The following is a 14,007-nucleotide window of genomic DNA, read 5'->3' as shown; positions in this document are numbered from 1 at the left end:
TCTGGAGGACAGGGAGGCTGTAACGCAATAGACCGTCGACATAGGCTTTGCAAAGCAGTACCATAGAGCGACAGTCACTGCCCCAGCGACTGCCGGCGAGATACCCCAGGATTTTTGAGATGGCGGTGATTTTTGTACGGAGTTTCTTCACTTCAGGACCCCAGGAAAGATTCCAGTCTATTAAAATTCCGAGGAATCTGTGGGTTCGCACATATTGCAGGGTGCGATCGCGTCGTACCACGCAGCAAAGGCTGCAGAAAGCTCTCGCAAAAATATCTGCGTACCTTTCACCGAGAGGACTCCACTTATCTTCCGAGAAAAGTGTCGCCATTGCTTTCACTTGCAAGCACATGAAACGATATCCACTAGTTCTCAGTCGCCCATTTTGGGCAAAGCTTATATGGCTAGGGTTCGGTGTATTCTTTGTGTGTGTGAACAAAAACTCTCTCAGCTCTGTGTCTTTGAAGCGAGAAGCATTCGTGAGGCACCGGAAAACTAACATCCTAGTTTCTACCACCAAAGTCACACGCCATTCAAAACATTGATTTGGTTGTTTAGTTAATACTTATCAGCACTTTGTTATGCTTCTTGAGTAGAGTAGTTAATAATAGGCACCATGAGTGATCGTCGGGTTGTTATGTTGTGTGTGCGCATGCGTGGTTTATGCTGTTATGGGTAGTTTATCTTTGAATACTGCTGTTCTTCACATTTTTGTATGATCACTGTAACATGTCAGTCAATGTGTGTTTTTTTTTTTTTTTTTGCCGCATTTGTCGCCTATTTTTCGGTCATTTTCTATACCCCACTCCCTTATAGAATGCGTAAGCGTTTGAGTGTATGTGAAATAAATTTGTAGTCGAGATCAAAACATGACTTGAACCTCAAGCTTGAATTATCACTCCGCTTTGCATTTTTATCGGGATTAGTTAACAATAGGCAGCATTTCTTATGGATTACCACTGCCAAAGTTCAAGAGAAATAAAATTTTCTCACTTCTTTTGCCTAAATTTCATGTCACACACACGTCATATGCTAAAAAGCTCCACTTGTCATCCATCATCAGAAAGTGGAATGGCTCATTATTTTTGTTTTCTAATGAATGCTTGTTTTATTAAAAAAAAAAATGTTTATAATGATATATGTCACACGGTATTGCAACCTTGTGCATAACGTGTTATGTAGGGCTGAATGCTCTGAAAATAGTTAAATTAATGTGAACAGCTGCAACGGCATAATCCTGCTTTTTCAATCTACATACTGGAACACGTCCAGTAAGGACCATTTTATAGGAATGTGGCTTTTATATGCCAGACTATTCCCACTGTTATTTTGCACTGAATGGGAGGGACTAAATTATCTTTCACGGTGAGTTGCAGAGGACAACTTAAAAAAACCATGTTCTTCTCAGGCTTTAGCTTCCAATCAACAGTTCCCTTCTCATGCATATAAAATGTTAATTTTTGTCATAAAACAGTATATTGTCCGACGCCAAAATGTGAGTGAAAAGAAGAGCAGCGTGCGCTGTTGTAAATGGGTGCGCCAGCCCACATGATGCGGGAGGGGTGTCTGCTACAGCACTTCGATAGCTCACAGCGCCACTGCTGCATGCATTACAGAGCGGTGGGGTGGGGAGCGGAGATGGCAGACTAGCCAGTATATTCTAGGGACACCATAGTTGTACTAAAAATCTGACTGGAAACCATTTCTTGCAAAAAAAAAAAAAAAAGTTTATGCAAGGTTGCTAGCCCTACTGTCATCAACGCCATCGAACCTTTGAATGGCATTGCCAACAAAACCATTGTGCACAACAGCAGCACTGGCCGTATGAACATCCACAACTGTGTAATTGGAGAAAATTGAAGCTTGTACAGTGCTTGGTTATGGCCCATATTCCATCTGCACAAAAGTGACTCGCCACTTTTGCGGCCTTCACCATCGCTCAGCAGTGAAGCCCACTTTCTTTCAAGCTATGCCTGCAAAATCCGCAGTGCGTGTGAAGTTGGGAGGATGTACTCTAAAAGTAGTGCTAAGTCTGATGGCGCTTGTGCATTCCACTTGTACCAACAGGTGCAGAGGGCGCTGGCGTCCCTGCGTTTGATCCCGCAGCTGTCGGATCTCTTCGACCACTTTGTGTGGAAGTACAACTCGTAAGCACATCACCGCTTCTTTATATATATATGCTTTTTCACTCGCACGCATCTAGTAAAATGTTTAGTGCAAATGAAGTTTGCTGAAAAGTTCTTCTGGGGTTCACAAAAAGGAAATATGGTTGCTTGAAAAACACTTCTCCAGGGTTTATTTCTTTCCTTCTTTTTTCTTTGTTTTGTTTGTTTGTTTCTTCCTTCTTTTTTTAGTCGTTTCATTTTCAACTTGAACAGACCTCGTCAGTATCATAAACTGCTCTCTCTCTCTCTCTCTCTCTCTCTCTCTCTCTCTCTCTCTCTCTCTCTCTCTCTCTCTCTCTCTCTCTCTCTCTCTCTCTCTCTCTCTATCTATCTATCTCTCCCCCCCCTCCCTCCCTCCCTCCCTCCCTCCCCAATAAAAACAAATTTTTTTTATCTCGTGCTTGTTAAGTGTCGTGGAAACGAAATAGCCAGTTGTGTCACGTTCTGCTGCGATTGTACCAGAACTGGTAGTGTGCCCTTCCTGAGGGCATTGTGCCCTTGTATTTTATGCAAAATAAAAAGCTTATTCATTGCTGGGCCATCTTATAGGTTGTATGCCTAGTGGGGGGGGAAGCATCACTGAAGTTTGTGAGATAGACGGAGGCACATTGCATGTCTTCATCCAGTTTAGTGTGAAGACAAAACAGACTACAGCCTTTTCAGAACGAGACAGGGAATATATTACCATTCTTCAATCTGCTTTCTATTGTATTTTTCTTTTGCATAATTTTGCTACAAAAGTTGTCATTTATATACCCATGGTGTTTTCTTGCCATTGAGGTTTGGTTATGTACGGTTAAATGTACCTAGTTCGTAATGCATTTTGACAACCTGGTAGCAGGCCTCCTTGTGTCTGGAAACATGACTGAAACCCTGCGACTTGCCAGTTGACACAAGTGTCGTGCTGTGGTAGATTTTTTTGTTTGCTGCCTTCTAGCATCACGTGTTTTGACGGTTTTTGGTGCTTATTCAGAGATGTGGCCTCACTAATGAGCGGATAGGTAGGGGCATGCTTTTGGCAGTAGCGAAGTATTCAGAGCTCTTATGACAGGGTTTAGGCCCACCATCGTTCGTGGTGAATATTTGATGACTGGTTTCAGTAGTTGCGCCATTTGCAGGGTTCTGCATATCGAACTAATTCTTCAGGGCAGTAAATGAAATCAAACTAAAATATGTTCTGCATAGTGCAAGGCAGTGCACTGTAAAATAATGCCAAGCCTGAAAGTTACTGTTGCCTTTAACAAAGATTTGAATTGAAATGCAGCTCTCGTCCTGTCTGGGGCTGCGCTTTTTCACTTTTGTGTACTTCAGAGCAACCGAATTTGCTTCGATCAGAAATTATAAATAACCGAGAATCAGGACTGTGGATGTTCCTAACCCTTTCAACCCCGGATTTTTTATTTCTTGTAAAGATTTTTTTTTCTCTTTGCCGTAAAACCTATGACATCCCGATATTACAGAAAAATATAAAGCTGGCAATCCAAGTATTTACAGACTTGCAGACATTTTGACAAGCCAGAATTTCCGTTTCCTCACCCGCCCTGTCGTCACACCGTGCGTCCACTGAAGCTGCTTCTGTTTCACATCGTCCAGCCCCGTGTAAACTCAACAATGGTGATGTCTATCGCAAGAGACACCATTGTACAACCCTTGTACAGAAAACTAGCAGTTTTCGTTTTTTTTCTTAAGGCGCTAGAGGATATTATGTGTTGGGTTGTCAAATGACGATGCCAGGGCCGGAAGGGCTAATGGCCCTGCGGACGCCTTAAGCAATCTTTGCGAAATTAAATTTGCAACACTGTGGACTCAAGCCGCCATACTAAAGTTGGGACACGGCTTACCAAAACAGGGTTCGCACAGGTCCTTGAAAACCTTGAAAACTCTTGAATTTAGAAGTGTCCATTTCAAGGCCTGGAAAGTCCTGGAATTTTTAAATGGTCCTTGAAAACCCTTGATTTTTCCGGAGAGAATCAATGGCCCTGTCTTTTCACAAGAATTTAAAGTGTTTGTCATGGATTTTAGGTGTTAACAAACATGAAGAAACATTGTAACAATCAAGTTTTAGTGTATTGCGTGAAATTACAAGTTTGGTGGATTTTTATTATTACAAGGCAACATTGGGAGCAGGCACTTGTCAATCCAATCCATGTCACGATACAATCCAGTGAAAGCCAGCTTCTGTTCTCTATCTTGCATCTTCCATCTAGTCTGTGGACGCTCGCCCATTGCATGTTTGCTATGCCTCATACGCTCCATCTGTGTTTGCTTTTACGTGGGACGTGTACATTGTTCATCCTGCCTTGCACCAACACTTGCGGATCTAATTTCAGCTGATACTCTTGCTGCCAAAGCAGGAGATGCCGGCAACATTAACTAAGTTTTGAAATCAAACAGCCTCAGCAAACAAAAAGGAAAAAGAAAAACCTCTAAATACCAGCCATAAAATCAAAAATAAAGCTGGGGGAGCATTTACGAACCCGTTAGCACCTATCTAAATGGGCACTAATGTGCTTAGGCATTGTTCAATAAAAATTTTTGCATTTTGTTGGAAAAGTTATAATTAATCCCAGATAAAACGTTAGATGGGGACCTTAAAAATGTGTTTTCTGGTCCTTGAAAGTCCTTGAAAACCCTTGAATTTTTGCTTTTGAAGCCTGTACGAACCCTGCAAAAGAAAAGAAAAAGAAAGGTGCCAAGGAAGCACTCGGGGCAGCAAAGTCAACAAACCATGCTTTTATGCTTGGTCAAGATGTGGAGCACTCACTTGAGTGGCTGTTGCAAATATCGGCGGGAGATGTCTCCACGAGCTCACTGAGCCATCTATGTCAACAGACTAATGGGAAACTTGCCTTGTATTGGGGTCTAGGAATATAGCGTTTCTAGTATGACGCAGGCTGTTCCAGGCCGTCGCAAAAAAGCCCTCGAGGGAAAGCATCTTTGCATTAATGGCTAGCTCAGTTGGGAAAGAAGGGTCTCCCGTGGGGAGGTGGGAGCAGCAGGCCACTAAGGAGAGCCAGCGTTTTGTGTGTCATGTCTACCAGGGGATCAGGGTGTGCCTCACAGGCTCAGCACATCCTTGCCATCAAGGAAGGGGCACTGTCGACAGCGTTGGACTGCTAGCCCTGACGGCGCCATGTAGCAATGGCAGGGGTAGGGAAACATGGGCTCCCCACAGTTTATTATTTTACGCTCTTCACCTATCATCGTAAACGTCTTCATGCTTTAGATGAAGGGCTCTACTTGCACATTTACGAGCCACTTCCAAGCACAAAATCTATTCCATCAAAATTTTAGTCGCATAACATAATGTTATGACAATTGAGGAAAGATTATTCACCATTCACGCATGGTACTACCGTTCTGAAAATTTGATTAGCCTCCGCATTGATCCCTGGTGCCATTACACAGCGCCCCCCCCCCCCCCCCCCGCCCCCTCCCCCCCACTTTCTACTCCATTCGTGTGCTTTCTTGGAGGAGCTCATTTTGGTGGCACTTAATTTTGTTGTAGGCTCTAAGTTGTTATTGTAACTGCGTTTATGAGAAAGGTCATGTGTCTTTTTTTTTTTCTATTTTGCTTTGGTGGCTTTTTCTGTTAACTCATTAGTATGCAGCAACTTGGTGCAGTCTCGATCATTAGTGTATTCTTCGTCAAACTACAGACGCGGCCATTCTAATAATGCCTAAAATAAGACTGTGCCGTACTATTCGGTTCTTTTTTTTTCCCCAGGGAGTAGTCTTTCTTTTCATTTTATTTTTTCTTGTTGCAGGAACAGAGGCCAAGACCGAGGTCGTCTCCCAGGTCACAATGTCAACTGCGAGTGCAGCCCTGTGAGTACTAGTCCCTACCGCTTCAGATAAAGTGAATCTTTGGGGAGTGGTGTGCACAAATGCAATATTCAAGTTTTTTCACAATTACTAAATTTAAGAAACTGATGCGGTAAAGCCTGTTTGTTGTAAACCCAAGAATTCAAGATCAGTCTTGCAGTGGCAGAAGCTCTGCACCATTTGTGCCAACCCACTTTTTCTGAAACATCCTGCTCCCAAGCACATTTTATTGCACTGAAACTGCTCCTAAGCAGTGTCTGCAGTATGGGCCAATTTAGGCGATCAGAACTCTTTGCTGGACATTGCGAGCTGTTGTGCTATGCCATACACAACTGTGTGATAATCAGCACCAGCCACATCTCGGTAATAGCCAAAGATAGCATGAAGGATAGAATGAATAGTGTGAAAAGTGTGAATCTCCGCCGGTTGAGATTGGCCCCCAGATGCATGCCTACTACGCCATTGCTGTTTGGGGCACAGTCGCTGGGCCCGGCATCTGCTCACTTACTAGCAAACAAATAATGATACTAATGAGAGGTTTTTTTTTTAGTGCCGCATTGTACAATGATTAACCACTTGCGTAAGCTTCATATATTTATTTCAAATACCATTGTGACCCATTGAGCATTATTTAAGGGAGTGGTACAATGGCAATAAATTGCCATCACAAAAACGAGGAATGTTCGTGATGAAAAGGATATCACGACAATAATGGGAATAGCATGCACAACACATCTTTTTGAACCACCTGAAAAGTAACATGCATAGGGTGAAAGGCGGTACGTTTGTACAACAAATGAATTCATTACACAACCTGTATTGCACATTGTTTGGTATGGAAACAACAATTTATACCAACTTGGCTTGGCGTGACCTGTGGTAGTAGTCTGTAAGATGCATCTTGAACTCATCTGCTTCATTAGCATGCATTAGGGTAAACGGCAGGTGGTTTCCACATGATTTTCTGGGAATAAACTATTCACAGTACGGCATTGAGGCACGCCAACCTTTTGCAAATCATCTTCGCGTGATGGAATAAACTTGGTGGCAAGAATAATGCATTCTTAAGGGTCATATTTCACTCATATGTTTTAAAGAAATGGCAAATGCACAGAATTTTTCTGTGCAATGACAGAAGCAGTAGTGATAATGAGTGAGTTTTCGTGAGCATTACACTGGATGACTGGTTGTAGTTATTAAGCACAATACAGACTGCGCCATTTTACACAGCTTCAAGGGCGTCTACCGTATTTACTCGCATAATGAACCCTCCACACACTTTTCTTCTTCAGAATTTTTTTTGTCACTTTGAATAAAAAATGCAGCGGGGATATGTTTTCATCTCGGCATGGTTTCTGATGCCGTAGACGATCGCAGTAACTTGATATCATGCCACAGTGCGTGCGGAAATGCTAAAAACGCATTCCAACAAAAATAAATCTCAACACTAGCCGGAGACGTGAGCAGGAATGCTGTGGCTCACAATTTAAAAATTGCGCGCTTGCAGTGCGCCACCTGCTGAACACAAAACAAAAACCTGCTGAACACAAAAACATTGCGGCAACAAAACGCAAAACGCTCTCCACATTCCTTCCCTGCTCTTTGCCGTTCCGGCTGGTTTTAGCAGCGTGCGAACAAAGCACTAAACCTACTCCACACTCCCCTGCTCTCGCTGTTCCTGTTCCGCGACTTCGCCCAGACGCTCCGTGGTGGTGTTGTTCAGCTGTGTTCCGAACTTTTTTTGTGCTCCTGGTGCGCGCCGTACGATTTTCCAGTACATGAGCTGCACAGACGGTTTTAAACTGAAGGTGGTGCAGCATGCATCGATGCGCATGGAAACCGCGCGTCTGAACGGCACTTGACCCACTGCGTGTACGCTGCGGGCGAAAACAAGGTTTTTGGTCGGCTAACAAGGATCGCCGTGTGTTTCGTGGGCCCAAGAAAGGGAAGTTTCCGGGTGTGAGAAAAGAAGTTCTGCCAGTGCCTTGACGGCACAGAAGACTGTGTGCTGTAGGCCGACTACAAATGTGAAGCCGCGAGTGACTTCTATGAGGAGGACAGCTCCGTGGCGAGTAGGGGGCCACTAGCATGTTGGGAATAAAAAATAAATTCCCAGGTGTTTTTACGAAAATGGTAAGGCTCTGGCGCACTTCTTTTAGTAACTTTATTGTGTGGAATTTCAACTTTTAAAAAATCTGTTGCAATTTTTTCCCGCTTAATGAACCCTCCCCCCAAATTCATGCTGAATTTTGTGGAAAAAAAGTAGGTTCATTACGCAAGTAAATAGGGTATTAGTATGTTAGTAAGAGTCCAGACTGAAGCAGTGTGTTCTAATTTAGTATGGAAGAGTGACTTCACAGAAGTTTAGCGTCTACTGGAGCTTTTGAAAAGTTGCGTTTATTATTTCAAATCGTGCGGCTAGCATTTGCCGTGGCTGCAGTGGGGGTATTTCATGCTCAGCTTGATGCTAAAGTGACCCGCCGCGGTGGCTCAGTGGCTAAGGTGTTGCGCTGCTGAGCACGAGGTCGCGGGTTCGATTCCCGGCCGCGGCGGCTGCTTTTCTGATGGAGGCGAAAAGCAAAAACGCCCGTGTGTACAAGATTTCGGCGCACGTTAAAGATCCCCAGGTGGTCAAAATTAATCCGGAGCCCTCCACTATGGCGCGCCTCATCGCCTGCGTTGCGTCGGCGCGTTAAACCCTACAACCAACCAATCAATCAATCAATTGATGCTAAAGTGACACCAAGGTATTTATAAGACATTACCGATTGCAAAGAGCTGTTAATACAATAAGACAAAGAGTAAGAAGGTTCACGATGGGAGAAGTTCATCACTGAGCATTTAGTTGAAAAGGATCTATTTGACGCTGCAAACACTCGTTAGGTACCACGCAGAGATAAAAATCATTAGTGCTTATGTCTTGGGGTACAGCACACAATTATCAGCAGAAAGTTTTGCTAAAAATGCTAGATTGTTAAACAGATCATTAACAGGAATAAAACATTTTTATGGGCTGGCCAACAACCTGCACATCCTACATTACTTTAAAACCCCGCAAATACGAGAGATTTAGGGATGGTTCATTAAGGAAACCAGAAATCAACCCTAGGGCTGCAACTTTATTTGCGCCGAAGGCCGACAATTCAAAAACATGGCACCTGTTGAGCACAATTATCCTACTGCTGCCTCTTCACTCCCTTCTTCAGTGATGTTGCCGTAGTGCCGGTTATTGGCACAGACTTCTCTGGTTTCTGAAATGCGGGAGGATTAAGAGGCCACCAGCATGGAACTGGTGTGTAACCTTTGCTTGCACAGATAAGCGTGCTCTTGCATCCAATCAACCTGGGGGTATGGAGGTAGCAGCTGCAGACATGCCAGGTGCCTTTCCTTTTGCGTGGGAATGACCGCCTGTCGTGTACTATATCTGTAATCATTTTCAGGTTCATTGTTAATTGACAAGTATGGGCTATCTATGAATGGTGGCAGTGGCCAAAAGGCAATCAGGGTGCTAATCCTTGCCCCTTGCCAAGGTGCTCGTATGTAGCCACAGCAAGATGAGCACTAAATTGTCTGGATCCACATAGAACACAAGGCCCTACTTAGACCTTACAAACTCTGTGTCCAACAGAGTTCTGGCAGGCTGTCCAGCCCTTGCTTTGCTGGAGTGAAATGTGCCGTAGTGCTAGAAAGAAGTGCAAACTGCTTGTAACGTAATGCACGGGATCAAGAAAACCCGGGCATGCTCAAATCCAACCACATCGCAACCTACCTTTCAGTCATTCTTTGTTTACCATCGCTGAAACAAATGCCAGCTAAAAGCAGATGCACTGTCTTTATTTCATTGTGTGTGTGTGCATGCGCGCATGTGCGTACACGCGTGTGCGCGCTTTACATCAGACACTGCTGCACGGTCTTGTAAACCGCGAGCGCAGCTTTAACTGACCTTGTGCTTGTTTTGAGGGGTCAGGTCTGTGTTAGCGTCAAGAAAAGTGGATGCGCAGGGAGGGAAGAAGCCCGACTTATGCCTGCAAGGCTATGTAATAAAAACGCAAGCTGGAATTTTTTTTGTTTTCATCCCACCTTAGGTTCACGATGGAAACCTCCAGCAGCGCGCCTCGCTATCTCCAGATGTTCAGAAAGGGATAGTGCGGTTGCTTGTCTCCACAACGTTGTAACAGAAACAGCTTATGGGGTGCATGCAAGGGATGCTATCTCCAGAAATGCGCCAAGAGCAAGGGCAGTTGTTATCACGTGAGAGCAACGGGAACACGCAAACTAAAAAGTGCCTTTTTTATGTATTTTTGAGAACCTAAAACGATGCCCCAGCTGTACGAGGCGATCAGCGGACCCACTGAAAAATCACACCATAAACAGTAATCTGCTTTTGGCAACCACATTTCAGGCGATATGCTTATGCATTGAGTTCTATGGGAGGCAAACCAGTGGTCACAAAAACCCACGTTATATCTGGTCCCTCACTGTAAGGGGTTACGTTAAGATGGTCTACACTCATCGTTCATGGACGGCGCCTTTTTGGAGAGATGTCACTGCATTGTAAATGGGGTTTATTAAGAGGGCTGGCATAAAGAGCCACACGTTTCTTCAGAAGGCTTTGTTCTTGCCCGGGGCAGTGCTTCTAAACGGGGCACATTGATTTGTGTGCAGGAGGTTGCCTTGAAGATTCAGGTGCTGAGGCTTGTCCACAGCTTCTGCGAACACGCCGAGTGAGTATTCTACATTCCCTAATAAAAGGAGCTTTAGCACAGCTCTCGGCCCCCAGCTCTCTTTTTTGCGTGAGAAGAATCTGCAGTCGCAATTGTATTTGACTGCTTATTTTCCCTGCTCTTTTTCCCCCAACTTTCTTGTTCACTTTGTGTGTCCAAGAAGGAGATGTGGGTGCTTTGTTTTTCAGAGGAGTGTACTTCACACTGGGGCACATCATCAATTAGTGAATTTTGGGAGGGAGCTTTATCGCACCTTGTTATGTACCTTGTTTTCAGGTTTAATTGACAAATCCTAGGAGTGAAAATATGGGTGAATTTGAAATGCAGCGTCACATCAGTGCCAGCAGCACCATGATGTATGCGTCATCACCAGCCAGTACTGCAGTATTCCTCCTGCTGTATTCTAGCCAGCTTATGGTCAGAACCAAAAGCCTCTGTTGTGAACCCATGCCATCCTGTCTTTGTTATGAGTGCATTTTCTGAGGTCATGTGCTGCCAAGCGGTGCCCCAGAGAAAGAGCTAACAGGTGCTGCCCCTAGCACGAATGAGGGGAAGCAGTTCTGACAACCTAGCAGCTACCTCAAGTAATCAGATCAATACATGTGCCTTTTTGCAGACCAATATGACATTTTGGCTGAATTTTTTTTTAAACCCTCCCAGTAATGTGCTCATAATGCAAAAGTGTAAAAAAAAAAACGAAGCTTCATTACTGTTTAATTTGTAATCTGAATAAACATGCCGTAGTTGCACAGGGCTCTAAAAGAAGTTCATTACAAATTTTTGTGATGCTGCCAGTATGGTGGAGGCAATATGTGTGGATTTGTTTTTCTCCTCGGGTTGCAACATGATTGATTGATATATTGTGGGGTTTAATGCGCCTGCGCCATGCAGGCGATGAGGCATACCGTAGTGGAGGGCTCCGGATTAATTTTGACCGCCTGGGGGTCTGTAATGTGCGCTGAAATCTCGGACACACGGGCATTTTCGCTTTTCTCCTCCATCAGAAAAGCGGCTGCCACGGCCGGGAATTGAACCCCGCGTCCTTGGGCTCAGCAGCACAACACCATAGCCGCTGAGCCACCACAGCGGGTGGGTTGCAACATGGGGGAGCAGGTTATATGCAGGGGCAGGTTATATTCGCAAAAACACGGTACACCTTGCTCTAAACACAGTTCTCTGCACATCTATCAGTATGCATTGTCATTCATCATTGGCAGCATAAGCTCTTGTCTCCTAGTGCAGTGGCTTGAGGCACAGAGAATGGGCGAGGCAGTCTAAAGAGAGTAACAAGCTTTGGACGCACATGCAGACGCCCAGAATTTTCTCGCATGTGCTCTGTTAACACTTCCAGCATTAAAATAACTGAACCTGACACTTGCTGTTCCAGCCCCAATTCTCAGAAGACTCTCCTCTCCCCATGTCTTTTTTGCTACAATAAGTGGCTAGGCCATTTGATTTCTGGTCACAATGGCTGTGAATCCTGATGGGGACAATAAATGAAAATGCCTGCATTCATGTGATTTTTGGTAGATATGAGGATGTAAACGGTTCAGATTGTAAAAAAAAGGTGGTCAAATTTAATCTTTAGCCCTCTACTACAGTGCACGTCATGGCCCAGTGAAATTGGCATGTGAAACCCCAATTTATCAATTTTCCATTTCAAAGCTGGCTTCCCTAGCAAAACTTCTGATACAAATTCTATTACACGTATATGCTTATTGCCACTAATAGACCTATCAGTCTGTGTTAGTCTATTAGGTCCATCAGTCTGTATTTGTCTATTAGGTCTATCAGTTCGTATTAGTCTGATAGGTTTACCAGAGCGTACTAGTTCTATCAGAACCAGTGGCAAGTTCGGACAAAGCAATGAAACGTGGCAGCACATTTTATTATCAGGGTGCACAGGCAAATTCCTCTGGCTGGCAGAAACCTGGCTGAATAGTTAAAAATGATGCACAAGTTTGTAACCTGATTAAGAACGAACGAATAAATTGCGATGCGAATCTGCAAAATAGCTGCAGTATGCAATCAAAAAAGCTCAAGTCAAACCTTTATGGTCCAGCCATAGGTACACATCGAGCGTATTAATGGCCAATCGAACATTGTGATGCAACTTCAAAACGGCATTCACCCTTCCGCAACACGTGATTAGAATGGAGTCTCTTCGTCGTGAGGCATTCCGTAGAGAATGAACAAAGGTGTCCGAAGAGGGGAGGTGACGGGTCAAAGATGAGTCGGCTGGCGGCCGGGATCATATTTGTCAATGTTAGGTGGGCGCTACACACATCGCCAACACTTCTCGATGATGTGACACACACGCTTTCTTCGATGTCAGGCGTTCGTTACACGGCATAGCAGAAGGAGCAAAGATGTCCGAAGCAACGAGGTGACGGGTCCAATATTGGTCGCGCTGCGGCCTGGTCCATACTTGTCAAAGTTATGCGGGCGTTAGACACATCTCCAACACTTGTCGATGACGCGATGCACAAGCATCTGATGTGACATAACGCTACAAGCCGCTTGCTTCTAGCCGTCGTCTTCCCGAACTCGCACACACGCCAGCCACACTTTGTTGTTGTCACCATATTGGCTACCCAACGAAGACCATGGCATGGCTTGGCTTGACTTCGCTGCAGTCTTGCCGACTTAGATTTGTTGCTCTTCTTGTCATAGAGTTAGTACCACTGACCGCTTCTAGCGGCCTCGCGGGCGCAGCACTCTTAGCTCCCATTAGCTCTCTTCATTTCTGATAGCAGCACAATTTTTAGGAGCGGAAGTGAAAAAAAAAATGTTGACCTATTTTGCATCTTAATTTGGATAGAGATTTACCGAGATTTACCAGTGAACAGGGGGGAGACAGCTGCGCATATTGTGCATTTCTGATACAAAACCGTTTTGCTGCGCAAAACTGCTCCAGAACAGTTAGTACAGCAAGGATTTGGACGCTCATGTCACTTTCGATGGAAATGTCGACTGGACAACATGATTTTCCAGCACCCCCAATGTGCCGCCGTTTTTTTGCGGTTTGATTGGTGATTAACTAATTAATAAAAAACGAGAATAAATAAAAAAATGTCCCAGTGAAGTTTCCGGAAGTAACATTGTTGGGTTGCACATGTTATATTTCTGTGCGTTTCTAAAGTTTTCCCTTTGAAAACCATTGCAAAGTGCCGTAGAAAAAGACCTGTCAGCTGAGGCGACAAACTATTTCCGCAAGTTGATGAGAAAAACGGCAATTTTTGGAGTGCCGTATCTCGAGAATAACACCACTGGGCGCCGCCGTCTTGCTTGGT

The 14,007-nt window shown here is 44.4% G+C and overlaps 1 protein-coding gene across 1 annotated transcript in view; it reads left to right on the top strand.

Annotated features, from left to right (window-relative positions):
• The window catches only part of LOC144148724 (short transient receptor potential channel 4-associated protein-like), a 93,344-nt gene that overhangs the window by 45,910 nt on the left and 33,427 nt on the right, over window positions 1-14,007 (top strand). The window contains exons 12-14 of the mRNA XM_077680248.1: window positions 2,068-2,147; window positions 5,933-5,993; window positions 10,656-10,714. Coding sequence (XP_077536374.1) covers window positions 2,068-2,147; window positions 5,933-5,993; window positions 10,656-10,714 — 200 coding nt within the window. The remainder of the gene's footprint in view (window positions 1-2,067; window positions 2,148-5,932; window positions 5,994-10,655; window positions 10,715-14,007) is intronic.

Source organism: Haemaphysalis longicornis, unplaced genomic scaffold (genome assembly GCF_048455015.1).
Source record: "Haemaphysalis longicornis isolate Haplotype H1 unplaced genomic scaffold, Haemaphysalis longicornis Haplotype H1 scaffold_1, whole genome shotgun sequence".
Taxonomy (NCBI): Eukaryota; Metazoa; Arthropoda; class Arachnida; order Ixodida; family Ixodidae; genus Haemaphysalis; species Haemaphysalis longicornis.
The sequence above is the reverse complement of the archived record's forward strand: the minus strand, read 5'-3'. Positions and strand labels throughout refer to the sequence as shown.